This window comes from Lynx canadensis, chromosome A3, assembly GCF_007474595.2.
Source record: "Lynx canadensis isolate LIC74 chromosome A3, mLynCan4.pri.v2, whole genome shotgun sequence".
Lineage (NCBI taxonomy): Eukaryota > Metazoa > Chordata > Mammalia > Carnivora > Felidae > Lynx > Lynx canadensis.
In genome coordinates, this window is record NC_044305.1 from 5,337,464 (window position 1) to 5,364,544 (window position 27,081).

The 27,081-nt window shown below is 55.3% G+C and overlaps 1 protein-coding gene and 1 long non-coding RNA gene across 5 annotated transcripts; one reads left to right on the forward strand and one right to left on the reverse strand.

The window, feature by feature from the left end:
- Window positions 1-8,454: 8,454 nt before the first annotated feature.
- On the reverse strand, window positions 8,455-13,402 carry PCK1 (phosphoenolpyruvate carboxykinase 1). Its single transcript, XM_030309333.1, has 10 exons — window positions 13,285-13,402; window positions 12,855-13,113; window positions 12,176-12,357; window positions 11,823-12,026; window positions 11,504-11,691; window positions 11,000-11,162; window positions 10,318-10,542; window positions 10,092-10,223; window positions 9,631-9,726; window positions 8,455-9,486 (listed from the first exon to the last, which is right to left on the reverse strand). The coding sequence occupies exons 2-10, from the start codon at window positions 13,076-13,078 to the stop codon at window positions 9,032-9,034; spliced, it is 1,869 nt and encodes a 622-aa protein (XP_030165193.1). The 5' UTR covers window positions 13,079-13,113; window positions 13,285-13,402; the 3' UTR covers window positions 8,455-9,031.
- A 3,300-nt stretch (window positions 13,403-16,702) lies between these two features.
- Window positions 16,703-21,201, forward strand: LOC115509934. Of its 4 annotated transcripts, XR_003967530.1 has the most exons (4): window positions 17,394-17,424; window positions 17,638-18,428; window positions 19,301-19,486; window positions 19,693-21,201. It is a non-coding gene; the product is annotated as an uncharacterized LOC115509934 (long non-coding RNA). The 4 variants fall into 4 exon arrangements; XR_003967528.1 differs by lacking the exon at window positions 17,394-17,424 and adding an exon at window positions 16,703-16,773 and having other exon boundaries at window positions 19,301-21,201; XR_003967529.1 differs by having other exon boundaries at window positions 17,386-17,415; window positions 19,301-21,201.
- The last annotated feature ends 5,880 nt before the right edge of the window (window positions 21,202-27,081 follow it).

Below are 27,081 nucleotides of genomic sequence, written 5' to 3' on the forward strand. Positions count from 1 at the left end.
ACCTTGACCCTTGTCCACACCCTCCCCCCACCCCGAGTCCCCCTGGAACCCCTCTATTTTGCCCTTTAGATCCCGGCTTTCCAAATTTGACTTCGTGTCGTGAGCACTGCTCAAATGCTGCTTCCTCTGAACCTTTGTGGCAATGTGTCTACACCTCTGGGAGCCATCCAGTGTTTCTGCTCTGTGAGGCTTAGCCATTACTTTGTCTTGGAGGTGCAGGGTAGAGTGGAAACATGAGGCAGAGCTCATTCAGATTCTGGCCCTCACAGCTTGGTGGCTGCGTTACCTTGAGAAGATGGAAGGATGGATCAGGGCGGCTGCAGAGTTTATGTCTAATGGACCCTACGGAGGCCAGATGAGCCCCTAAGTGGAGGGTGGGTGGTCCATTGGGTGGATGAGGACGTGTGGAGGCCTAGACGGTTGGAGGGTGTAGGAACAGATAGCTAAGCAGAAGGATAAGGGGCTGGGTTGATGGATGGAAACAAGGAGGGAGGAGGGAGGGAGGCAAATGCAAACTGCAGACGTGCCCGGCTGCCCAGGCAGAACTACAAAGTCTGGGGGATGGACCAAGAGGCCGGCCATCCAGGAATTCTGGACGGGGCAAAAAGCACGCCTGTGGATTCTTGGTCACAGGAAATAGCGCTCCTGATAACTGGAGGCTTGAAGTTTTTCAGTGACCCTGGGAAAAGGACAGAGGCTCCTGTGGGACCGATTCATTAGGAAGGACAGTCCTGATCAGCTCACCTAAGCACTTGGGCCGGCTCTAAATGTGAGGCAGTCAGAGGGCGTTCAATAACTATTCATTGGAAAGTGACGGATTGATTTTGGAGGCCTGCCATTCTAGGGAGGCCTGGCCAGCTGGGAGCTGCATAGGCATTTCGCTCATCAGGAGCACAGTCTCTCATATTCGACAGCAGGAAAAACCGACCCTCCGGTGAGCAGTGAGCAGCCCAGCCTCCGGCCTCCGGTCTCGCTCCCATGTTTGCGCCGTGACAGAACCCGCACCATAGAGGGGCCCGGGGCACATGCCTCCCTACGAGAACCAGCACCCGTGGCACAGGGGAGGCTGAACTTCCTCTGAGCCATCTGGGTTCGGGATGTGAAGGACCTCAGATTGGAGCAAGTCAACCCAAGGCAACTTGAGTGATAAGCCTGTCCTGGGGATCAATCCGCCCCCGAATCCAGGAAGGCCCTATAGATCAGGGACCTACCCCAAGGAGCTGTTGGGGGGGGGGTGGCGGTGAGGGACAGCGCGAAGCTAGAAGGGCATGCGAATACCGTCTCTTTCCAGGAAGGACCAATCCTGCGAGATGCCCGTCACAGACACACCCAGAGGCCACGGGAAGGTGCCAACATCTCCAGCTTGCCGGCTGTCTTCACCCCAGCCTGCGAGGGCTATTCTGACTTGGACAGCCGTGCAGACTCTCGCGGGCAGCTGGGAGAGAGGACGGTGCAAACCCCAGGGAGGGCCCTTCACACACACCGGGGGGAGGGCAGTGGGCTTCCGGCAGCTGGCAGCTTGGTTGCCAGACGGGACTTTGGGGCCTCTCATTCCTGAGCAGTGCGTCTGAAAAACTCACAAATTTCCTAACATAACTCGGGGAGCCTTGATTGTTAATAAAACTGTCTCTTTACTTCTTCCCTCCAGCTGCCTCCCCACGAGGGATGCGGGCGGCGGGGGGGGGGGGCGGGAGGGAATCAGGAAGGGGGGGCAAGGGGAAGACAGATTCACTCTGCCTTATCTCCAAAGCGTTCAGCTAAGTGCCGGAACATAATAAGTGCTCAATAAATAACCACTATTAGAGGAGGAAGAGACGGAGGAAACCAGACAGGTCAGAATTTAATTCTGCCACGCAGGTCTACTGCGCTTCTGTCCAGGGAAAAAGAGCGAAAGAGTATCTCCACTTTCCATCTGCCTCTGCCTCCGAGGCTGACTTTGCGGCGGTGTCCTCCTGTCCCCTTTTGCCTGCCGCCTGTTGAAAAAAAAGAAAAGAAAAGAAAAGAAAAACCAAAAGCCAATCTGGCCTCTACCTCCCCAGCCCACAGCCCCTCCGACTTGATGTTTAATTTCCCTGGGTCGAGAGGAAGCGTTCTGATGATCCAAGTTAATTCAAAATGTAAATTTCATCTCCTATCGGCTAATGGCTCTGAGCTCTGCTTTACGTAACGGGACAGCAGCTGCCTGATGAGTCACCGGGGCCTCTGGTGCCCCTGGTCTCTGCTCTTGGTGGTGACGCAGCCCTCGCTGAGGCCTGAGACCGCCGCAGCCTCTGTGCCCGCCGAGGCCAGACTGGAGTTCACCTGGGGCGGGGGGGGGGGGGCGCAGGGAGTTTTACTCACTGAGGGGAGGAAGGTTTATGTTAACCCCGGGGGCCGTGCTCAGCCTGGAGGCTCAAACCTGGAGAGACCCGTCCCCCGGGGCCATTTTGGGCGGCCGGGCGGTGCGTGGCCCTCAGCCCCTGGCAGAGAACTCCACCGTGAGCCAGGGGCTCCCACTGGGTAGGGCGAGCTGTGTTCACCCGGACCCAAAGAGCAGCCTTGAACCCTGCAGGGGTCAGTGCTTGGATGGCAGCCAAGGCTTCCAGCCGCTGGGTGGTTTGTAGCCGCTGTGGTCCTGGAGCCGCCCCTGGGCCCCTGAGTGGGTCCCCTTCGTCTTCCCGGGGGATGCTGAGGGCTCCTCTCAACTCCCCGCCTGGGCTTTTGCCCGTGTCCTCGAAGGCAAAACCAGCTACAGGCTGGGAGTTCCCACCCCCCTTCGGTGGCCCGCGGGGAGACGGAGGGGGGAGGGGGGCTGGCGGGCGCCGGTGAGTGGGTGTCTGGTGTCACTCCATCCTTCCCGGGGACTTGGCATCGGCCACGTTGAGCAGCACGTGAGGGGCGGATGGTGCGATCGAGCGCGAACAGGCAGCGGGGGGCGTTCCCGGGGTGGGACCACAGGCCAGCTCAGGGGCTTCGGGTGAACTCTCTGTGGGCCGACCGTGTTCTTCATGCCCCCCAGGGCCTCTCGTCCTCTCCGCCTTGTCCTTCTCCCCACACCTGGACCTGGGCTCCCTAAACCCCAAGTTTAGGGTCCCTCTGAAGAGCCACCAGGCCCCAGCTCCATGACAGGTTGGAGGAGGAAAGACTTCCAGGGGGCAAGGCAGGGCCCTCCTGTGCAGGGGGCGGGGGGGGAGCTCTCAGAGAGGAAGGGACCGTCCCAGGATTCTAGTGGCTGCGGCGGGTACTGGTTTCGTGACCCGGATCTCATTCCAAGCGCTTCTGCTACGGGGGGGGGGGGGGTGGGGGGTGGGGAGTGGACCCTCCTGCATGGCTGGAGGCCTAGGTGTTCAGGGGAGCACCTGTGTCTAGACCCTCCCTGATGTGGTGACATGAGCCAAACCCTCCCTCCCATTGCCAAGCCAGTTTGGGTGAGTTTCCTGATCCGCTCTCAGAGCTGGGATGGTCTCGGGCCTCCTGACTCCGGGGTTCTTCTCTGTGCCGAAGTGTGCGGTTACGGCCTTGGACTCAATGCCAACGCAAGCCGGCCTGGAATCCGGGGCTCCTGGTGGTCCCAGCACTGCCACCTGCTGGCCTCATGGCTTTGTCAGGCTTCTGTCCTCTGGCCCGTGTCTCCTGGAAGTCGGTGAAAGAAATGATTCTTATGGTGCTCGTGATAACTGGGAGAGGTTCACGGGCCTGGCATTAAATGACATTGAACCCCGTAATAAAAACAGTCTGTCCTTTTTTTTTCCAATTTCTCGGAATCCGCCCGGGCTGCTCCTGCCACCCTGCCTCCCTCTTCCTCGTTCGTGTCCCCTTTTGACAAGGTGAGCGTGGGCCTCCGACTCAGGGCCTCTGGCAAACAACACGTTTCTAAGGTGAGTTAAGAGACACCTCTGTTTTCGTTGAGTGTATTCTTTAAAAAAAAAAAAAAAAAAAAACACCTTTTGAGCTGTAACTCACGTACCAGAAAATGCATCCACTTGAAACGCACAATTCCACGGTTTTTAATATGGTCACAGGATCTGCAACCTTCGTGGAAATCTCATTTGAGAATCTTCGGCACCCCGAAAACAAAGCCCGTACCTGTTAGCAATCCCTCCTCGTTCTTCGATGCCTCCCCCTGCCTGGCCCCAGGCAAACACAAATCTAATTTCTATCCCTGTGGATTCGCCTGTGCTGGACATTTACTATAAACGGAATCAATCAGTGGCCGTGTCTTTCGTGGCGGGCATCTTTCACTTAGTGTTGAATTGATGTGGTTACTTTAGCAAAGAATGCTGGGTTTTAATCAGTGGTTGGGAGGCACTATTTTCTTCTAGAACAAACTTCTTTCAGTCTGCTTATTTTTTTTCCAACTAATCGATCATTTGCTCGAGTTACCAGCTTTCCGTGGGAGGTGGGATGCTCACTAGAACTTTTGGAAAACAGTGCACTTCCTGTCCGGGGGGCCTGGGGGTACCTTCGCTGTTGGTTCTCTGATTTGGGGAACTTCTCCTCTCCCTCTCTCTCCAAGAGCCTCCAAGCCCCTTCCTTCATCCACCCTGACTGTCCTCAAAACCCCATCGCATGAAGGAGCGGGGTGGGGAAGGGTGTACGCAGAGCCAAATCTTTGCAAACCGACGTTTAGTCCCTGTCTTCAACGCACTCAGAGGGACAGCTGTGGTCTCAGCTTCTCCCCAGTCGTTTTGTCCGGAAGAAGCACCTACCACGAGTTTAATTATGCAATTAAAGTCATTTTCCTGGGCTGAACAAATATTTACAGCATATTTTGCTGCAAATTGCTTCGCCTGGAGAAAGGTTCTGCCGAGCGGGCTGACGAGCCCGGCATGCATTCACACATTTACATGCCCCGTTACCAGGGGGCCGCACGGCACCGAGCAGGTGGCAGACAAGCAAGCCCCCAGGAACGAGCGTCCGTGCAGACACGGTGACAGGTGTCAGCAAAGCAAATGTGTTCTTGGCCCCGCCACGGTGCTACTGTGCGGACCGGTGACGTCCGTTGGTGATCTGCGGCAGCCCCCAATCCCGGCTCTGTGGCACCAGAGAAACCTCGGGGCTCTGTCCCACTGCTGGGGGGGGGGCACGGATGGCGGAGAGAACACGGTGCGGGGACCAGCCCTCTAAGAATCAGAGCCACGTCCATAGTGCAGCCGTCACGTCCTGTCCTCCGCAGAGCCGTCCTGGGAGGTGGTCCCTGAAAGAACCCGTGTGTGGCACCTCTCTCAAGGGGCCCCCTGTGCTCAGCTTGCTGTCCGAGTCCGGGTGGGAAAACACGAGGCGAAACTTGAGAAAAAGCAGGAAAAAGTCACGTTCTTTATTTCACTCCCTCTGGACTTCGTCTCCATCTCAAGTTCCCTTTTCACCCCGAGGAGGAAGCTTTCCGGTAATTCACTGGGATGGGGTCAGCTGACTCAGGGTTTTCTCAGCTCGAGGGGATCCTCTGCCCCTGCCCAGCTCCCGGCCAGCAGCAGAGCTCTGGGGGAGAGTTTGTGTAGCATTAGGGCGTCAGCACTGGGGGAGGATGGGTCCCACCGGCGGGGGCAATGACCAGAGAGAAATCCAGACCCAGGTCTGGGAGCCCCTCGGCGGGGTGGGAAGGTCTGGGGGTCGCACCATCCCAGGATGGGTGAGCCGGAGGCAGTCAAGGGGCCGGGTGGGGTGATTTCAGCTTCTAGGCTCCAGCCCGGCTGTGTTGAAGGTCAGCCCTGACGGCAGCGTAGGGCTAATCCTCTCTCCACCTTGGTCTGGGTGACTGCGTGTCCTTGACCTTGTGTGAGGGCTGCTTGGGTCACTGTGCGCTCCCCCATCCTGTCCCCCAGCTGTCCTGTGTTCCTCCCAGAGATAGCTCTCCCCGGAGCCAGCCCAGGGCTGGGCATCAGGGGCCAGCCGCCGTGGGGGGCAGTGAGCTCCCCGCCCACCTGTTGTGCCAACACAGCTGCACGGAAGGCCCGGGACAGAGCAAACGTGTCCCCACTGGGTGCCAGATGCCTTGCTCACAGCATCCCGTCTGACCTTCCCAACCCCCTGAGAAGTTACGGTTATTATGCCCATTTAACAGCTGGGGAAACTGAGGCTCAGAGTTTCGTGCAATCACTTGAGAGTACGCTGCTAGGAAGGGGTGGAGTGGGGCCTCACATCCAGACTCTCTGGACCCCCGAGTCCAGAGCTGGGCTATTTTGTCTTATCCTCATCGGCCCCCAGAGGGGGTGTTATTGTCCCATGACACAGGTGAGGGTCACTTTGGGTGTCACTGCTGGCCAGAGGCAGAGCTGGGACGGGTCCAAGGTCGTCAGTGTTTACTATCCCGGGGGGGGGGGGAAGGCGGGGGGGGGGGGGCGGCCGTGGCGGAGGCAGGCCCTTTCCCATGGATGAGGGAACCTGGTGCCCTATTTACTGCAACTGCTGACCGTGACGGCCAAGGTCGCTGATCCGGTGCCCTCTGCAGGGGAGCGGGTCAAGGGAGCCCTCTGGGGCCTGTGCCTGGTGGTCTTAAAGCTCTGGAAGGGACAGGCCGTGTGGCACCCCGGGGGCTCCGGGTTAGGGTGGGCCCGAGGAGAGAAAGCAAGAAGAACGAGACCTGTAACCGCCGACCCCCAAATGTGCCCCTGCCTAGCACCCCAGCCCCCGCCCACCTGCCACGTGGTCCTCGGGTGCCTCCAGGGAGCTCAAAGGCAGGTCTGTTGTCCCACCTCAGTGTTTGCTGTGTACCTACCGTGTTCTAGTCTTCAACGCAGACTCCAGCACAGTCCCCGAGACGCGTGCCAGTCGGGGGACAGTCCCTGTGGTAGATTCCGGTGGAAGGCATCGGCCCCAGCGGTGGTCTGGGCTCCTGCGTGCCGGGGGGGGGGGGGGCTGAGCAGGAATCAGCACCTGGAAACCGACTTGGCCCGGTCTGCCTGTCTTTCCGCCCCGCAGGGACTGGGGCACCGCAAGATGACATTGGCAAATAAGGTCGCAGCATCCTGACCACGACAGCCAGAGCTCGCGGCATAGAAACCAGGACCTGGAGGTGGACGGAGCACTTGCTTGGCCGTTTGGGGAAAACAAGTCAAGGGCCAATGGCAACTGTTGAGTCCTTGTGGTCCCCTGAAAACCTCTATTCTCTTTAAGGCATTTCCTCTAGGCTGATCCCCAGGCTTCCAGGGCCTGGCGGGAACAGGTTCACATGCCAGTCCCCGGGGCACGTGGGTGATGCCGTGCAGGAGCGTAAAAACTTCCAGGAGGGCCAGCTTGGCCACAAAACCAGAGGCCTGCTGGGGGCCTAGGACAGGACCCTGGGGCCCAGGACACACATCTTCACAAAGACGCCCCCACTGTACCTGTCAGCCCCTCTCGGGGGTCCAGGGAACTGCCTCAGAGGCCACCAGGCGGGCAGGGAAACAGAAGCCGGGAACCTGGGTCCCAGCTTCCCCCCCGACCCCCAACCCGGGGGTGGACGCTCCCTTGCTTTGTCTCCCTCCGGCGTTCGGTGTCTGAGTCAGAGCACGCGTCAAGCAAGGGTTCTGTAGCGAAAAGAAAAAACAAGTTTGAAAGCCACCGATTTAAATTAATACAGCAGATGACACTTAATTCCATGAAGTGGTTTTTTTTCCCCCATCAGTGGCTTTGGTATTGGAACATGACACTTTGTCGGGAGGGCCGGGCCAGCTCTCAGCTCTTTAAAGGGAAAGACAACTCTGGTTGCGATCTCCCTCTCCCAGCTCCTACGGACGCTCAGAGGGGAGAAGTCATTCTAACCAGCTGCGCCCTGGGAGGGGGACGGCAGGTGCAGGGTGCTGTGTTTGCCCGCACAACGCACGTGTGCTGTGCAGGTGCAAATCCAGTCTGCCTCGTTCCTGACCCCCCAGTAAATGCCGCCAACCCCGAGTCTGGGGCGGGGGAGGGGGAGAGGGGGCAGGGAGGGGCTTAAGGCCAAACCACACCACCCGCTCTCCTCAGGGTGGCCCGCTGTGGGCACGCTGCTCGGTATACAGAAGGTGCCCAATTAATGCTTGTGCCACAGAGCTCCCCTCGGCTTTCTCTCTACTCTCCTCCCTCGTGGATGACGGTTGAGAAAAGTGTTGGTCGACAAGAGTGTAGTGACAAAAGTGCGTGAAATTGGCCTCAATGTAACGGGGAAGGCTGAACCCCCAGACCCAAAGTTTTGCCAGGAAGCACGTTTTAAACTCTCCCACTCAGTTACACAAGGCCTACCATTCACTTCAAGGTTTGCAGTGTTAAAACCCACTGGTCAGTGGCTTCTAGATACTACCTGGGGGTTAATTCAGAAAGCCCCAAGCGTGACATCTTCTTTGCTCATCTCTCCTAACTGGTTCCTTTCTGTCCCCTCCCTCCCCCCGCCCCCAGCTCCCTCCCTCCCCAGGGATGGTCCTGATGTCCCCACCCCCTTTGGAGGGGATTCGGACCCCAACGTGTTTCATCAGAGAGTCCTTGCTTCTTGCTCGTTCAGATCAGAAACACCAAGTGAATGAATCCATGTTTTCTATAAAAGTTTATTTTGTGATTTTTCCAAGAAGTGTTAGGGGAAAACATTGAAATCGCGTGAAGATACGTAACCAGGGGTATATAAAAATAATTTAAACGTGCATATTAATAATAAAGCAGCATTTCTTTCTAGCCACAACTAGTAGGTAATCTTGCCCGCGATTTTTCCAAAGGTATTATATACATCTCAGATAACCAGAAATACACACACACACACACACACACACACACAGTTCAAGTAGTTTTCTCCGTGCATTCCAGCTAACTGACACAGCTAAAGAGATAAAAACAGGAAAGACTGAATGCCTGGTGTCCTTAGGGTTGAACCAACGTGCACTGGATAGTGAATTTTGGAGACCTGCTGAGATTTCCCTTCCCGATCCCATAGTTACCAGCCCGTACTTTGTGGTCTTATCTGAAAAATTACAGTGTGTCTTTTGAATCGGCCCATCGGTGTGGTCATGGCAGTGGTATGGGTGGTGTCCATTGAGAAAATCCCACTCTCTCTTGCTCCCGGTTGCATTGCAAAGGGGGCTGATCTTAAAAGGAAAGCTCTCGGGTCTGATTACATCTGGCTGATTCTTTGCTTCAGGGCAAGGACCTCTCTCTCGATCTCGTAGGGCAGGTCGGTGTTAACTTGCTCCTCCAAGTACTTCTGGATGTCCTTCACCTCCTTCTCCCAGAACCCCTTGGGGATGTCGAAGAGCTCCTTCACGTTGACGTCCCCCAGGCCTTTCAGGTTCAGGGCGCCCTCCTCAGGGATGTAGCCTATGGGTGTGAGCTTGGCACCCGCTTCCCCGTTGATCCGGTTGAACATCCATTCCAGCACCCTGGAGTTCTCCCCGAAGCCCGGCCAGAGAAATTTGCCTTCGTCGTCTTTCCGGAACCAGTTGACGTGGAAGATCTTGGGCAGCTTGGCTGCTGGGCGCTGGGCCATGCTGAGCCAGTGGGCCAGGTATTTGCCAAAGTTGTAGCCAAAGAAAGGCCGCATGGCAAAGGGGTCGTGCATGATGACCTTGCCTATGAACAGAGGGGGGGATCCCGCTGGTAAATCATGCTCTCATGGGACAATACTGGCGCCATTTATCGTTGGCACGAGCACGCGGAGACAGGGAGCACACCAGTCCCTCTGGTCTGCGGTTTGAGCCGTTCCCTCAGATTTACCTTTGTGTTCCGCAGCTGCTGTGGCCTCTGATCGCATCGCCGCCCCCACAAACACTCCATGCTGCCAGGTGAGAGCTTCGTAGACCAGAGGGACCCCTGTAGCAGGAGAAAAGGAACACCCCGTAAAGGCTTTGACACAGACCCCTGGGCTGGCGATGGCATCTCCCGAAATGGAAAGACACAGAGAAACGGTATCTTTCTACTTGAGCTGCTTTTGTCCTCCCAAAGCCAACACGCACAAAACCGCTGTCAAAGTTACACCACCGAGGCCACGCAGCTGGAAGTCTAATTAGATAGAGCCACAGCCCGTCAAGGATCCAGCCTTGCCAATTATCCTAGATTTTTGGAAGCTGGAGATCTTTGGTGCCCTCTGGCGAGGTCACGAAAAAGGAGAGATTCCATGGACGCTTTCTGGAAGCCAACACACCCATGCTCCCAGCCTGAACGGAGGAGAGACTCACCGGCAGGTCGGCGGCCTCCGAAGATGATGCCCTCGATGGGCACCCCTTCCGGAGACTCCCAGGCAGGGTCGATGATGGGACACTGGCTGGCAGGGGTGCAGAAGCGTGAGTTGGGATGGGCGCAAGGTTCCCCTGCAACAGCAACAGAGGAGGCGCCCCTTAGCATCTGGCCCAAACCAGTAGCGCTTAGAGGCTGGGGCCCTGGGGTCTCCAGGAGGGGGCTCACCGTCCTGGGGGGACCATTCGTTGTTCTTCCACGATGTGAGCCTGATGCCCGGGGCCAGCGGCTGGTCGATACCTTCCCAATAAAAGCCCCCATCGCTGGTCTCGCCCACGTTAGTGAAGATGGTGTTCTTCTGGATGGTCTTGATGGCGTTGGGGTTGGTCTTCACAGAGGTTCCAGGAGCCACCCCGAAAAAGCCATTTTCTGGGTTGATAGCCCTTAGGTTACCTGGGAAGTTGTCAACCAGAAAGGTAGACATGAATGCCAAACAAAACGTAACGGATATTCTTAGCTCTGACCAGGCTAATCTTCGCACCGAATTCGCAAATCTTTTTTTTTTTTTTGTTTTTCTTCCTCCCTAGAAGAGATTCCTCTTTTCTCATCCGAGCATGATTTTCCGCTTTGACACTTTTACAACCCTTCCTTCCTCGTCGGTTTTCCACCAGGAGTGTTTTAACACATTTATTGTATAAACAAGCAGCAGCATATGGGGCCCCATTTCAATCCAGATCCTATATTAAATTAAAGAATGCTCGCAGAAAACATATTCCTAGGGCTTTGCAAGATCCGAAAGAACAGACTCAAAAAGCCCAATACCGTGGACTTGGGAGAATCTGGCACGCTTTGAAAGCCAAAAGTTCACCTAGGTGCAATCATCGTCGACGGTTAGGTCTAAGAGAGTCACCTTCTCGGTCAAATTTCATCCAGGCAATGTCATCTCCCACACACTCTATCTTCCACCCTGGGAGGCTGGGGTTCATCATGGCCAGGTTGGTCTTCCCACAGGCACTGGGAAAGGCTGCTGCGAAATACTTCTTCTGGCCCTTGGGGTTGGTGATGCCCAGGATCTGTTGGGGACAAGATTCCTCCTTAGTCTGCTTCCTCCGGTCCCTCCCGGTGGCCAGTGGTTCAGTCTGGGAGAGTGCCCAGAAGCCCCAAAAGGGTAGGTTCCCAAGACCTATGTCTTCAGCTGTCAAAGCGAACACTTTGAATAAGAAAGTCTAAGGGAGCTCTGGTTTGAAGTGATTCAAAAGAGGCATTAACAATCCTCGGTGGGGTTTCTAAACCTGTCCTCGGGGCACACTGGCCTTGCCTGATGGGAACTGCACACGCGTGGGCATTTGGACCTCCGCACGCGCCCCCGCCCCCAGGTCCCCGCCGTGCGGGTGCACGACTTCCTGCAACTTACCAGCATGTGTTCTGCCAGCCACCCCTCTTCCTTAGCCAGCCGGCTGGCTATCCTGAGGGCGAAGCACTTCTTCCCGAGGAGCGAGTTCCCGCCGTACCCACTCCCGAAGGAGATGATTTCCCTGCGGTCGGGCAGGTGGGCGATGAGGGTCATCTCTGGGTTGCAAGGCCAGTTGTTCACCAGGGGCTCTGCGCAGGAGGACACAGCCCGGGTGAGCGTGCTGCCTCCCCACCCGGGGGGGTCCCCGGGGCAAAGGCCCAGGGCTCGAGGCGAGGCTGATTTGCCGTCGCAACTTCGGACCCGGGAAGGGTACACTTACTTTTTAAAGGCAGAGGGCATCCCACGGAATGGAGGCACTTGACGAAGTCCCCGTCGCCCAGCGCTTCCAGGACCGGGGTGCCCATCCTCGTCATGATGCGCATGCTGGCCACCACGTAGGGGGAGTCTGTCAGCTCGATCCCGATCTTCGACAGAGGGGAGCCCAGCGGCCCCATGCTGAATGGGATGACGTACATGGTGCGACCTGGAGGGGCCGGTGGGGGGGTGGGGGGGAGAAGGGGTGAGAAATGAGCCCGGCATCACAGACGACAACGCGGCGACATCGCCCTTCCTACCGGCACCCGCCCTCTGCTTCTGTTTGATTTTTCCCAGTCAAGCAACTGTCTCCTTCACCTTTCATGCACCCTGGGAATCGGGCATTGAACGCTTTCTCGAAGTCCTCCTCGGACATCCAGCGACCTAGTTGGCTAGGGCCGGCTTTGGGGATGGGCACGGTATCTCTTTGCTCTTGGGTAATGATGACCGTCTTGCTTTCAACTCTGGCCACATCCCTGGGGTCAGTGAGAGCCAGCCAGCTGCAAAAAATTTTGAAAAAGTTGGTTTGGAACGGAGGGGGCAGTGTCGCCCTCCCCCACTGCCTCTGCGCACGGGATTCCCTTCCGCCAGGCGTCAGGGGGGAACGGACCAGTCCCGTGCAGCACCGTGCCTTTCCCGCACCTCACAGGTGCCCAGCGCACGGACGGTACCCCACACGTGTGGACAACCGCACCAACCGGGGCGCAGCCAAGGAGATGTTACTAGACTGAGCTTGTCTCTCAGGAGAGGGCGGGTCTGGCTGTCGTCCTAGTCAGGGATGGAGTTCGCAGGGAGTGTCCCTATGATGCTATCTCACGGCCGACTTGAGCCGCTCTATGAATGTCATTAAACTGCAGTCTCTACGGTTCGGGCCATTTCACTAAGTTTTTCAAGAGTCGACGGCCCATCCCGGCCCCCGCTGGGTCTCGGGTCCGCCTCTGCTGGCGGGGACGGTGGGGTGGGAACGTGGGAACGGCGGGGCTGGGGGCCGGCTTACCAGTTGTGGTATTTCCGCAGCCTCTTGATCGCCCCCTGGGCCTCCATCTGGTCCAGCAGCTTCCGGTTCTCGCCGTCGGAGCCGTCACAGATGTGGATATGGTCGGGCTGGCACAGCTTGGCGCTACTCTCCACGAATGCTCTCACCGCCTGGGGCAGGCTGTCTAGGGTGCCCTGGACGACCTTGGCCGAGAAATTGAGGCTGCTGGGGAGCTGAGGAGGCATTTCTGCAGGGCTGCGCTAAGGGCCACGACGCTTCCCTGAAATAGAAAACACAGGCCCCTTGAACCACCTAACAGACGCCCCCAGGGAAACTCAACGCGTCTCTTTGGTGGCACCTCACCAGACAGTCGAAGCGCTGCGGAAAAAAGGAAATGAGTTTGCGTTGGCTCCATAACCTTTAGACACGCAAATTAAAAAGCTCTACCTACCTTTCTCCTTCTCGGATGATCTCGATGAGAGATCCAAGGGTTTCCCACGAGGTGCTTCCGGCCGGTGGACAACCGTTCCCAATGGGAAGGCCGCGTTCGCTGTTTGGAGGCCGGACCTCCCGGCCTTAAATCCCATTGAGGAGGAGGGCCCCGCCCCTCGGCTACACCCAGGGAGGCTCGTCTCTGACGTCAGGGGCAGGACTTTGGATCGCGGCCCCAGTCCATTGTGCTTCTGGACGGGCTTACCACCACAACCCCCAAGGGAGATAATCATTGAACAGATAGCTGTTAATGAGTGCTGGGCGGCCTAGAGTCGCAGACCGGCCGCGACAAGTCCTTGCACAACTTGTGATTGACTAAACTTTGACCCAGTTCACTCTGCTGATGTAAAACAGTCCGTCCTTCCACTGACGGGCAGGTGGGATCCTGCAGGCCTGGCTGGAGCTCCTCCCGGACACCCAGGGCTCCGGGCAGCACATTCCGTGTACCGATGGCCTCTGGCTGGCAGAACGCCGCCACGGTGAGGTGTCACCCCACGGTCAAAACCTATGGAAAGAGAGCGCCCAAGTATAAGCGAACGCGTGGCTCGTTGGGAAAAGTCAGACCTAACGGAGGGCAAATAACCTTCCAGAGAGTCCCCTGTAGGCCCCCCGCCCAAAATATAAACTTGTGAGGGCAGGGATTTCCACCTCTTTTGTTAATTTTTGTAGGTACGAACTGACAAGGAGACCGAGGCCCAGAGAGGCCCAGCGGCTGTTCCCAGCTCCTGGCTGTAGGGCGAGAGAGGGCAGATTGGAGCCTAAGCACGCGGGGCTCTGGAGTACCACCCCGTACCGCCCCTTGTGAGGTGCCATTCCCTTTTCTGGAACTTTCCGCGTACTCTCCAAGCAGGTCCGGGCTGGATGCAGTTACTCGTGGAGATGACTGCATGCTTCTCATTGCCCTTGCAATTCTGAGCGCCTGGGGAGTGAAGGGGGCTTGGTGGTTTCGCTAGATTACCCTTGAGCAATGAGACCTTTATAACAGCTGTAAAGAATGTGCTTTGCAAGCTGTAGGAGCTTTGGTCCAATTTAATGAACTCTGAAGTCGCTTGCTGGCATTTCGAGATCACTGGGTGAGAAGTCAGGAGCACGGAGCCAGGCCCCGACTCTCCACAGGGGACCCGCCGGCACGGTCAGGGGGTGCCTTGTCCCTCGGATGAGGGTGGGTAGGGATTTACCTGCCTCCACCATGGGGGGTTCAGAGATAATTCCGTGACTGTGTCTGTAAGGAACTGTAGAAATACAAGACCCTGAGATGGGCCGCCGGGGTGGCTCAGTCAGTTGGGAGTCCGACTTCGGCTCAGGTCACGATCTCATGGTTCGTGGGTTCGAGCCCCGCGTCGGGCTCTGTGCTGACAGCTCAGAGCCTGGATGGAGCCTGCTTCGGATCCTGTGTCTCCTCCTCCCTCTGCCCCTCCCTCGCTCGTGTTCTGTCTCTCCCTGTCTCTTAATAATAAATAAACGTTTAGGAAAAAAAGGTTTTCATTTATTTAAAATTACTTCCTGTTTAGGTCACTGGAATTCGTTCTTAGAGGTGCGGTCAGCCGTCTAAGTTTGTGTCATATCTAAATTCAAGCACGAGTAGTGCTCAGCGACCAAGGGACACTTTCTGAGCATGTGACACCGGTGAGATTAGCCATTCAAATGCACAACCATAAACACGCAACACGTACATTTATACCAGTGCGGTTCCTCTCACCAAATGGGTAGAGATTCCCATTTTGCTGATAAAACCTTAACAGGTTTGATTCCCTCAAAGAGCACGTAGGTTGAACACAACAAACTTGAGAAACCAGAACTTCCCCGCATTTCTAAATGCTCCCCCGTAAATTCAAGGTGTTTATGCTCTGAGTCTTCCTGGAGAGAAGTAGCTAGCTCAATTAAAATGTAGGAGCAGCGGTCACCAGCGCCCTCCAGCCCGTTGTCGAATTACCCACATTTGCCTCAGGGAAGGCTGGCATTATCCCTTTGCAACCGTCCCTCATCAAGATGTGAAAAGGCAAACTGGGTTGCGGATTTCCCTGAAAGCATTGGGTTTGTTAGGAGACAGTGTGCGGACAGAAGCTGGGGTGTTGAGGACACAGCAGAAGTAAGGACAAACTTCATTTACCCCTCTGTTGATGGGGCCCCGCCTTGTCTCTCTCCCTGGAGGATGCCTGCCCCGTAGGGGACTCATTAAGCAGTAATCTCAAGGGGCTGGGCCGGAGACATCTGGATTTCCCCCCATTTCCCCGTAGGCTAAGTTGTAAGGAAGACCACCGGCCGGTCCACCCCCTGCAAGGAGTTTTCATGCTCCCGGTGTGGCTGGGGACGGTGGACGGCGCCCTCTGCTGGGCTCACGATGCGAATTGCATCTGTCATCTCTGGAGTAAACGCCATAGGGACCCCTGACTTTCCGGGGGTGGCTTGGCCCCCTGTGTCCTGAGATACAAGACTGCTCCTCTTTTTAACAACACACAAAACGTTGATCCCAGACAGAACTGGCTTTTGTTGCAAGAAGGAGAAGGAAACGGGAGGCACTGGGGAAAACAAAGCTTCAGACCCCAAAGTGACTTCTCCACTTCTCCTCGTGGGGTTCCACACCCACTTGGCGGTGGCGGTTAAGCGGCAGGCTGGGTCTGAGGGTCTGAGGAGGGAGGGCGCAGGCCTCCGGAATGCCTGAGCAGAGCAGAGCGGTGACGACGGCACGGAGACAGGGGCAGGGCTTGCCAGAACTCAAAAGGTGTGGGCAGGTGAGCGTGGGGGTGGGGAACGGCCGACTTCGGGGTCAACAGTGGGAGAGGAAGCCCTGAACTTGGGTAGGATCTCACAAAGGATGCTGGGAACAGTTTGAAGGAGACAGGCATGGGTGGTTTCTTGGTTACTTGAGGGCTGAAAAAAAAAAAAAAAAAAAAAACCCAGAGAGTCCAAAGACCGTCCCCACCAGTGCTTGGATTTCCTGCGAGTCTAGATGGGTGGTGTCCACACTGTGCTTTGAGGGACGTGGAAGGATTCCACTGAGCCTCCTCACAGCGGAGGGGAGGAGGGCCCCGTGGGCCGCGCTCAGGCCCTCCTCACAGGCAGCCCTTCTGACCTCATCGGTGGCACCTACTGGGCGTCCAGATTGGATCTTTGTTTGAACCAGAAATTCAGCCAGAGCACATTCAAAATCCACCAATCACAAGCAACTCTTTTCTTGGCGGCGTAAAACAGGGGAGGCTCCGAGGCTGCAAACAGGACATCCTCCCAAGCTGAGGCTCTTAACGGCACGATCTATCGTGGCCTCCCCTCACCACCCCGCCCCCTGCCCCACTGATCGGGGTGACCACAAAAATGCCCCTCGGTTCAGGAATCTGAACTCGGAGGAAACCACGACCCTTCCTCGGTAAAGATGAAAAGGGACAACCGTTTTCCAGAAGGTGATGAGAAACTAGCGGTGTGAATCCCACACCTCGTCCTGGATCCAAAGGTATGTGTGCAAGTCAACTCGGGCCTCTGTGGCCTCCAAGGGCGCTGACTGGCCCAGCCATGGAGGTTTCCAAACAGCAGGAAAACATGTTCAGCTGTGCAACGATTTGCCACGCAATCATCTGCCGAGGCAAGCCCAGCGGTCCACCCCAGTTGTGTTTGTTCAGGACAAATATTTACCTGTTTTACATTTATGGAGTAACCCTAATGCCTTCACAGTCTGGAGGGTATTTTTACAGAGCTGAATGAGTTGAGTCTCTATTCTGGAGCCATAGGGTCACGTAGTTGAAAAAGCCCTGAAAATATTATGTTAATCCCGCTTAACGGGGAGAGGGGGGGTCTCCTTCGGGGAGGGGATTCAAGGTGTCGGAAACTAGACAGAGACTGCCTCCGAATTGTGTACTTGAAGATGGGTTGGGTTTTTTAATTTTTAATGTTTATTCATTTTAGAGAGAGACAGACAGACAGACAGAGTGAGTGAACAAGGGAGGGACGGAGAGAGAGGGAGACACCGAATCCGAAGCAGGCTCCAGGCCCCGAGCCGTCAGCGCAGAGCCCGACGCGGGGCTCGAACTCACGAACCGCGAGATCGTGACCCGAGCCGAAGTCGGACGCTTAACCGACTGGGCCACCCAGGCGCCCCGTAAGACGGGTTGGTCTTATGTGTATTTTCCCTCAGTTAAGAAACAAAGACGATTCTGAGGTCCAGTCTTCTATTCTGAAGGTGTGCCAACAATGGCTGGGTGTAGGGAGCGGATGTACAGCAGAGGTTTCTCAGAAGCCCTCCCTAGGATGTGGGCAGGTGTCCAACACCCTCCACCCACCCACCACCCTGTGACCTAACCCTTTTCGCTTCTCTCCACAGCCTGGCAACGTCCGAAGACCGTAATCTTGGACTGAATGTGCACTCACCCAGCAGAGACAGCAAATTATATCCTCAGGGAATCTTCCCTCAGGAGGGCCATGGTTTTGTGGGCATATTCTTTCCACGGTGAAGAAATAAAAGTGAATCTAGGGGTAAACCACTTTGCTTGGTGCACGTTCACAAAGCCTGATCTCTGCCGCGAAGATGGGCACGTAAGGCTTGTTAAGTGAATGTTAATAACCAGGTGCTCGGACCTTCTTAGAGGGCTGGTTATCTCCCGTTTCAGTCATTAGTGGCCCGTGGGAATAGTGGCTCCATAAAACCTTGTGTATTTTCTTTCGAGATTTCTCTGTCAGGCTTATGGCGAGGCATACCCAGAAATGATGCACGTGGGGGACTTTGACATCACACACATCCGTCCCGGGAGCCGGGAGTGGCCTCGCCCTTCAGAGAGCAGTGTCACCTCCGCAGGATGCCGGCTGCTTATGCGGAGGCTGTGGCACGAGGAGATGGCAGGAGACTCACCGTCGACGTCGGGACAAGCAGAGTCTAGAACCGCTCCCACTCCATGCCCAGTGTTGCTCTACTCTGGGCAGCGTGAGACAGCGACACCACTTTGAGCCATTTGGATCGGGCGGCCTGTGGCTTGCGGCCAAATACGTCCTCAGGGAGACAAGGCTCACGTGCCCAGGCGACCCAGAACCCAGACTCAGGAGACCTGAGTTGATTCCAGTCCCAGCTCCCCCGGAAATTTAACCCGATGTCACTCTCTTCACCTGCACAGCGTGGAGGTGGGTAAGATACATACCAAGGCCATTTCCAACCATAAAGTCCCGCTGGGGTATCTCTGTCCACATTCACTGGCACGGAGCCTGAGGTCCGTGGTGGCTTTGGTTTTGCCTTCTCTCCCTCTCTCCTCCTTTGGAAAACTGGCCACACCGTGCCGGCTGAGTCTCTCTTCTTGTTGGAAGCCGGGGCGGTCTTTGTTTCCGTGAGGCATGGACATCTCCACGTGGGAAGTCGAAGCCACAGGCCAGGTAGCATATGTGCACAACTACATTGGGTGGAAAGTGACAGCTCATCGGGATAAGACAAAATAGGGTCTGCCCTGATCTTACAACCCCCGCCTTAGGTCTCTCCCTCAAGCTGTATGTTATAGACGGAGCAGACCCGGGTTGTGGCCCGAATCACTCGTGTCTCAACATTCCCTCGGTTACAAAGTTTTGTTTGCGTGCGACTTTTAGTGTTGATGGGGGGCTGGGGGCTGGCGGTGCGCAGGGCCCCGTGTGTGTGTGTGTGTGTGTGTGTGTGTGTGTGTGGACTCTCGTACATCCCCCAGGATGTCCCACGTAGGAGCTCATTCTAGACGACCAGAGAAACAGATGTCCCAGGGCTGGCGTGGAGTGTCCCTGGACGGGTCACTTATCCTCTCCGATCTCGGCTTCCTCATCTCTACACTGACTCACGGGGGCCCTTGAGTTCAGGTACCACAGAGTCAGCCAGCATATCCTCTGACTTTGCAACAGAGTGAGAGCAGATTTGCCGTGAAATGCCGTTGCAAACGCACTCGCAGAGAAAAGACGGCAGCACCCGGCAAAGCGCGGGGCGAAAAGAACTAATTGCACGGTTACCGGAAAGACAATCCAACGCCCTTATTTTGCAGCGAGAAAATGGATCCGCTTTGCGGCGCAGTTAACTCTATGGGAAACAACGATAATTGCCCTGGAACCGAACACCAGCCTCCCCTTGCGCTCACTGATAACGATGCAAATTCTCCTGCTTGCCTATAATGTGGCTCAGAACAAAAATGCCTTTTCTGGTCCGTGCTGGGAATAATTCCTGAAACTCAGTAAGTCTTAACACGCCCCCAGCTCCTCTCGCCAGGGGGGTAGAATTCATCCCACGGAGAGTCAGTGACGACAGCCCCCCGGGGTGGGGGTCCAGCCAGCAGGTCTCATCGGGGGCTGGGGCTTCTAACTTAGCTGTGGAACCCTGAAATGTTTCCAAGTTGAATTATATAGAAATCGAGGCCCCTCAGGACTGTTGTTCTCCTAGTCTGGTACAGAAGCAAAGGCCGCTTCCAGGGTAGAGGGGTCTCCTTTGGGGGTGAATCAACGTCCTCAAAACACGCAGAAAACCCCGTTTGTCTGAACAAGGACCACAGAGTCTGGTGAAAAAAGATGCCTGCCCACAAGCCCCCCTCCCCAAACTGGCCTTCGTTGCCTTGAAGAGATAACCAAGTAAGATAAGTGCTAAAGGGGAAAAGAAGTCTTGGTCTCATGTTTCGGGTATTCAGAGACAAAGTGCAATTGTCAGAGGCATGAGAAACCGGCCATGGGTGCGGGGAGTCACAAGCCAAATGGGGGTGGGGACAATTTATCTTGTCAGGAAGTCGGCATGTGAAGCAGGAGCAGGGCAAGGGGCGGACGGGGGTCCCTCTGGACCCTCATACGTAGCAGACCCCGGGATTCTTTCATTTCCAACCAGGCTGACTTCGGTCCTGCCATTCTGCAGAAAGCCGGCCAGATCAGGTCAGTTTCTTTCCCTGGCTCGCACAAGGAAGCTGTGAGGTAAGAGTCCTCTCTCTGAGCCCTTCTCTGCCTCGTCCAGAGCTGGCACGGCCAGAACCGGCAAGGTCTAGGGCATGGGCACGTCTCCGGGGCTGGCCTCAGCTCCCGAGCCCCGTGGGCTCACTCTCCAGCTAGCAGGCCAACTGTTCGGGGCTGGGGAGTAGTGGGTAGGTCTGGGCTTCCAGAGACCGACTTCTCGAGAGGCGGGACAACCTCGCCGAGCGACTGATCCTATCTGGCTGTGAAGGTCATCAGAAAGAGGGACGGGCTCCGCGCTTTGACCTGCAGGTTGGGCCCGTGGTGTCCTTTGGGGAGGCAGGAAGAACGTAGCCAACGGCACGCAGGAGGCAGAGACCTGCCTTCTCTCTTAACCATGTGGCCTTAGTCAACTTCTGATAGGGCAAAGATAGGATAAATTTGGCAGAGAGGGAAAGGTTAGGACCTGAGGTCCCCGGGTGGGGAAAAACACACATTTTGGAACAATGCTGGGAGTGTCTGACCACAGCAAGCCCCCTTAGGCCTTGCGGTTCCTCTTGAGAATGTAGCAGGCACCTACCCACCCCCCCTCGGGTTTCCCTCAGGAATCCGACCATCAAAATACCTGACTAAAATAGGTGAACCATAAAACTCACGTTATAGGAGGGACAGTATGACCACCGGCCGGTTTCTCACACAATGGAGCCGAGCCAATCAGGAGTGGATGACCCAGCACCGAGAGCTATCTAGCCAAGAAGGTTGGACCTGAGAAGGAACGAGGTGAAGGCAAGCGGGGGTGACCAGAACCCTAGAAAACAAAGACCCTTGCCTACAGTCGGGAGCGTTCACCTTTGAACACCCCCTCTCTGCAAAGAGAGAGCTTTCCCACTATTCTTACTTTCGTATATTCTGATTAACCTCTGTCTGCTGCTCATTTAATTCTGTCCTCTTCTTCACTCTTCGACACGGAGAGACAACGAACCCAGGGTATCGAGGTAAAAAAAAAAAAAAATCCTTCAACAAACTCCTACCCTCTCTTCGCTCCCTCAGTTTCCTCTTCTGTTCGTTGAGGATAATCCCAGTACTTGCTTCATGGGGTAGTTCCAAGGATCGGGTCTGGTAAGTCGACAGCAGGATCGGCGCGGTTGAGCAAAACGCTCCTAAGTGGCTGGAAAGAACAAAGCACCGATGCCATGGGCGCGAATTCTCTTATTCGTGGAACAGGGGAACCCTCTGGGGTGCTGGGCGTGGCGGGGAGGGGACAAAAAGGCCAAGGCCAAGTCCCCAACTTCTGGGAGTCTGTGTTCTCCCTTCTTTCGACAACCTCCACACCGCAAACCCCGCCTGGCTCATAGTAGGTGCACACCAAACTCCCACTCGGTAAGCCCAGCTGGGGAGCCCAGTTCGACACGCAGATGACTAAGCACCAAGTGCTCTGTGCAGGCGGTAAATACACCCAATAAATGTACCCACTCGCTAATAAATCCCTGCCCACAGAGTAATGGTGCTATCACCTCGGGTTTCTATTTAACTTTTTCCATCTGCTTTCCTGTCTCCCCTTCTTCTCGCTCATTTCCTTGAGTCAGATTTACGTTATTACACGTGCAGAATAACCTGCTCACTTCTCGCTGCTCACGCTGCCGTTCCCCTGCTCATCAGCTCCCCGGAGCACGTAGCGCTCGGACTGATTCGAAGCCGCCCCGAGCAGACGTTTTTCTGAGCTGTGTTGTTTACTTTTCTGGAAGTCCCACGGCGCGCTCTCATAATGGCAAGCATCAAGAGCCGCGAGACGGACGCGCGTTCAATGAAACAGGTGCACTAGACAGCCCGAGCCGTTTTCCAGGTCCTGAGTTATGGCCGAACTGGCTCCGATCAGCAGAACGTGGGAGCTCCTGGGGCATGGTGGCACAACTTCTGGTGGGGGACGGGTCTCGACCGCCTTGACGAATGGCTGGAATCATCTTCCACCTGCCCGACTCATTCCAACCACAAGCTGCCGAAAATACCCTCTCTCCGCTTGCCCTTTGCTGAGTGCTGAGGCACGAACCAAAGTCCGTTCCCGAGCTGGGCACCTAATTTTTGTTAATAATATCTTCACTCTATCAATCATTGTTAACTGACGGGAACATTTGAAGAAATTAATTTGAGCCCGACGAGAGGAACCATCGCAGCTCATTATAAGTCTCCTCCCCAATGAACTCAGCAACACTGACTGCATCACAAAGACGCACGGTGACTCAGGCTCGCCCGACTTGACTTCCTCCCACAGAGGACACTTTCTCCTTCAGAGAGCCGCTTCCTATCCCGGGGCTGTGCTAAAGGCTTCTTAATTCAGGTTTAATGAGGGTTTCTCGATCGTCCACCTCATTCTCCAGAAGCACTGAGGTGGCCACAGACCCCTGATGATGTGGGTGCCGGTGGGGGGAGGAGGGGCGTCTGAAATTCACCTGACACCGAGGTCGGCCTTTCGCAAGGTGGCCCCTACATTTCTGCCCAAGGGTAGGGAGCAAAGAAAGAGGCAGGTGCTGCAGAAGGAAAGGCCATGGAGCCCCTCGTGCCCCCGGTACCCTGCCCATAGGCCCGTTACCCCAAGCCAACCTGAACATTGCCAACTGAAAAGCCCGCCGTTAGTCTCCCCAGGCCTATAGCATCTTGGGAACGAGATGGCTGGTCGTGGGGCAGCCCCTGCGGAAGATCACGTTAACTTCCGCTCAGCAAACCACAACCTCGGGATGCAAGTTCAAAGAGCTGTAGAAGCATTCTGAGCATTGAGCATTTTTCAACAAAAATCGTAAGGAGCCACGAGCAAGCGAGATTGGGTTTGTAGTGAACTGTCCTGTGGTGGTCCGTGAGAGACTCGGGTGCTTTGGGTCAAAACCTGTTTTTAAAATACGTGCGTCTGATGATTTTTTTTTAAGTTTATTTTATTTATTTTGAGAGAGAGCATGCGCACGCGTGCGAGGAAGCACGGGAGGGGCAGAGAGAGATCGGAGAGAGAGCATCCCGAGCAGGCTCCACACTGTCAGCGCAGAGCTCGACGCGGGGCTCGAACCCACGAACCGCGAGATCATGACCTGAGCCGAAATCAAGAGGCGGACGCTTAACCGACAGAGCCACCCAGGCGCCCCGTAAAATGTGTGTGTTTGATGATTCATCTCAAATACGTCTCTGTTTAGACACGGCTGCGTACGTTTTGAATGTGTGAAGCCTGTTCCAGCAGCCTTAATGCTTTGTTTTTTCCTTTCAGGTGAAAATCCCAGGCGCCCTTTGTGTTAAAACGAGTTTTCGCAGCTTCCACTTGCAGAGAGAGCCGGATTACATAATTGCATTCAGGAGGCCACCACTAGAAAGTAGCTCATGTGCACGATCAACGCTAAATTCTTTGGGGAGGGGGGGAAAGAAACACACCTTCTCGGACTTTCTTTGTTGTACTTTTCACAATCGAGCGCGATGGCCATCAGGGGTCTTCTTCTGAGCTGTCACATTGCTTAAATGCGTGCATGTCGGACATTTCCGGAGGGGCGAGCTCGGTAGGCACCGAAAAGGGAAGGGTCTCCTCGAGGCTCTGATGGGCCCCGTCGGGTTGGGTTTTTCGGAACGAAGGCGTAGAGCACTTTAACTTCGGAACAAGTTGCCCTCGTTCAACACGGAGTTCAAAGACACTCAGACACTTGGAGGAAGAGGAGGGGAGAAGTTCTAGGCTTTGCTCCTCACAGGCGAACACCCCACGGTGACATTTGAAAGGCACTGTGGAGGTAATGACTGCTCCAAATATACTTAGAAACGCTTCGCTCTTCATTGTTCTTTATGTGTCTCATTATTGTCATGTCAAAAAAAAAGTTGCAAGTGACACATGTTGTTCCTCTGAAAAAGAAAGTCCAAGTCCGTAGGTGAAACCTAAGCGTATACGCGGGAAGCGGAGGCCCGAACGTCACCTCCGTGAGCACAGAGACCGCGTCGCCTCTGGCTGCGGGCGTTGTAACAGAAAGGCATTTCAGTTACTGCGGGTTCGCCCATCACTGCTCCATTCCACCTTCTGGGTGCCTGGGATGCTTATCGGTACAGATCCGAGCACAAGCCCCAAGGAGCGAGCAGAAGAATCCTGAACATTCCAGTCCATTGTTTCAGTAACGCGGCCCGGCCCGTCTGCTAACTCCACTGTCCGTATCAGATTGCGGTTCGGTCCTCGGGAGCTGCAAGGGCCATCGCCGCCAAGTCAGCTTCCCTTCTGGGGCTTCAACTTGAGCCACCTTTGTTCTGACCTCAGGACCTTTGCTCCTGCTCTGCCTTCTGCCCCGAGGAGCACTGCCCCCTGGTGTGCGTGGCCGGGCCTTTTTGCCATTCAGGGGTCAGCACTTCGCGGCACCCACCAACACCCGATCCCTTATTGTGTTTCCTTCCTGCCACTTATTACGTACGTGACATTTGTGTCTTCATTTGTCTACCTGTTCCATTTCAGAATCCCTGACTCAAACATCAGGCACGCAAACTTGTTCTGAGCTCATCTCTCCGAAAACACGGTACCGGGCCATGAGTCACCTTAGACGTGAAACCAAAAGCTCACTTTATGTTAGTGATTCATTTGTGTTTTTGAAATTAAACAATAATTTCCTTTATGCTCTGTTCGCTTATATAACCATGCCGGTAAAAACTCCTATGAGTCAGGAAGGAGAGAGGTGGGGGAGGGAGGGGGGGGGTCTTAAGTTCATCTTTTGTCATAAGACGATCAGTCACCGCTCGCCAGATGTCAGCTGAGCACCTCAAACACGCGCTGTTTTAATGGGACCTTCTTCTGGTCGTTATTAATTAATTTACTCATTTATTCACTAAAACTTTCAGAGTAATTTACCATCTGAAAAGAGAGATGACAGCAGAAATAGGGGTGTGTGGTAGACAGTCCACAGTAAAAGGCCTGAGTGAGCCACTTTAGAAAATACTTAAAAATTTTTCAATAGTGAAGGTATAAAAATTAAGGGGAGACGAAAAGCAAAGTTTTGGTGGTAAATTAGAATATGATAATACATATGAAATGCAGGGACTTTATCATTTGCAGTAAAATGGTTATTATAATAGCACGGTATTATAAAAACAAGAGGGCGAGTACAAAATCGGAGGAAATCTATCTTACCTCGTTGGCATTAAGATAGAACAAAATTACACTCAGAAAACAAATTACGCCTTCTATTATTCTCGTGAAACCTGCGCTTGGCCTGGGCAGTCCGCTGGAAACTTCCTTCTTTCTGCTGTGTGTCTCCTTTAGTGAGGACCTGTCACCGACCTGCTCAGAGGTCTTGCCTCGGGGTAGACAGACAGACATGGGACGGGGTCTGAACTGGGTCCTGCCCCGGGAAGCTCACAGCCCCCCCCCCCCGAGTGTGCTGGCAATAATTTCGAAGTCAGTATTCCTCTGTTCGTTTGGTCATGACCTTTGAGAACTGCAGAGAACCTTCTAGAAGGAGTCTGAGTCTCTCCTCAACCTGCAGAGGTCACTGCGGCCGTGGACGGCACGCGACTCGGCGTGGGTTCGAGGACACGCGGAGGAGCCCCCGTCTCTCCAGACCCTACTCTTGCCGGGACACCATGACTGAACCACTCTGTGCACCTGAAACTCGCCGGAACCACAGGTCTTGGCCAGATCCCCCGGGCTGGCTGGGCGCACTGGCGGCGTTGGAGGGCGGCGGGGTCCTTTGTGCAATTTGTCCCAAGAGTTGAGAGCGACCCACCCGTTTCTTTTCTGGTGACGTGCCAAGCGACACGGATGCCGGATGCCGTCCAAGTCTAGGCGGTCCGTGAAAACCCCTCCCTGTGCCTGGAAACTCTGCTCTGGCCCTCGCGAGGAAAGGCACATGTAACCACGTGGGCGGTGGCTTCAGAAGGGGGCCCAGGGAGGTTGGAAGCACAGAGCCCTTGCTGTGTGGTCCAGCAAGCTGCCTCAGCGTCCTCATCTGAAATTCGGGGAGAGGGGCGGCAGGTACTGCGTGGGGTCGTGGTGAGAGATCACCCACGGGAGCCTAGTGCTGGATGTGCAATCATGGCCGACAATCATGGCCGCGGCCTTGATCTCTCTCGGCTATTCTCTCTCCCGGTGGAGAACCAAGGAGATCCAGCACAACCTCAGACGTCACACTGGCCCTGAGCTTCACTGACACCTGCGAGCTGTGACACTGTCCCCCCGCCGCGTCGGAGAGCCCAACCCACAGCCCCCCCCCCCCCCCAGCACCACTTAGCCACCGCCGCCGCCCCCCCACCCCCGGGAGCGCCAAATCTCAGGCTCTCCGATCATGTTTCCAAAATGAAAGTACACTTATAATTTGTCTGGCTTCTTAATTTCTCCTAAGACAACGTGGCAGCCTCCTCTGCTCTCCCCCTCCGTGTCGGCTTTTATCACGTCTTGCTCTGGCTTTCCATCTTGCCTGCTCGTCTCTGTCGCTCAGCCCCCGCTGTATTCAATTGTCACTTCAGTATTAGCCCACTGTCTACCTGGCAACCCGCTATTATGCACTTAATTTATTACTTGGTTTCCTACCCCGATCTTGTGATTCATTTCTAACCTTCACTGACTGTAACGTAACTCCTTCGCCGTCGTTCTTTCCTCCTCGCCAGCCCCCTCAACCTTCAACTTTCAGATGACAGCTTCAGTTAAGGCCTGGAAAACAGTCTGATCTGCAGCCCCCAGGTGACGGTCTTGTTTTTCACTGAGCAATCAGTTTAATCAAATGAAGTTCGGTACTTAATGCTTTCAAGTCCTTTTGAATAAGATCGGAAGAGATAAACAGGAACCAAGGAGGCAAAGAAGGGAATCGATGGGTCCCACGGGCAGGTATTAGACCCAAGACTCAAGTCAAGACACTGCTGTTTTCAGCCTGATCTTGCCGGACCGTGCAGCCTAGAAGGTTAC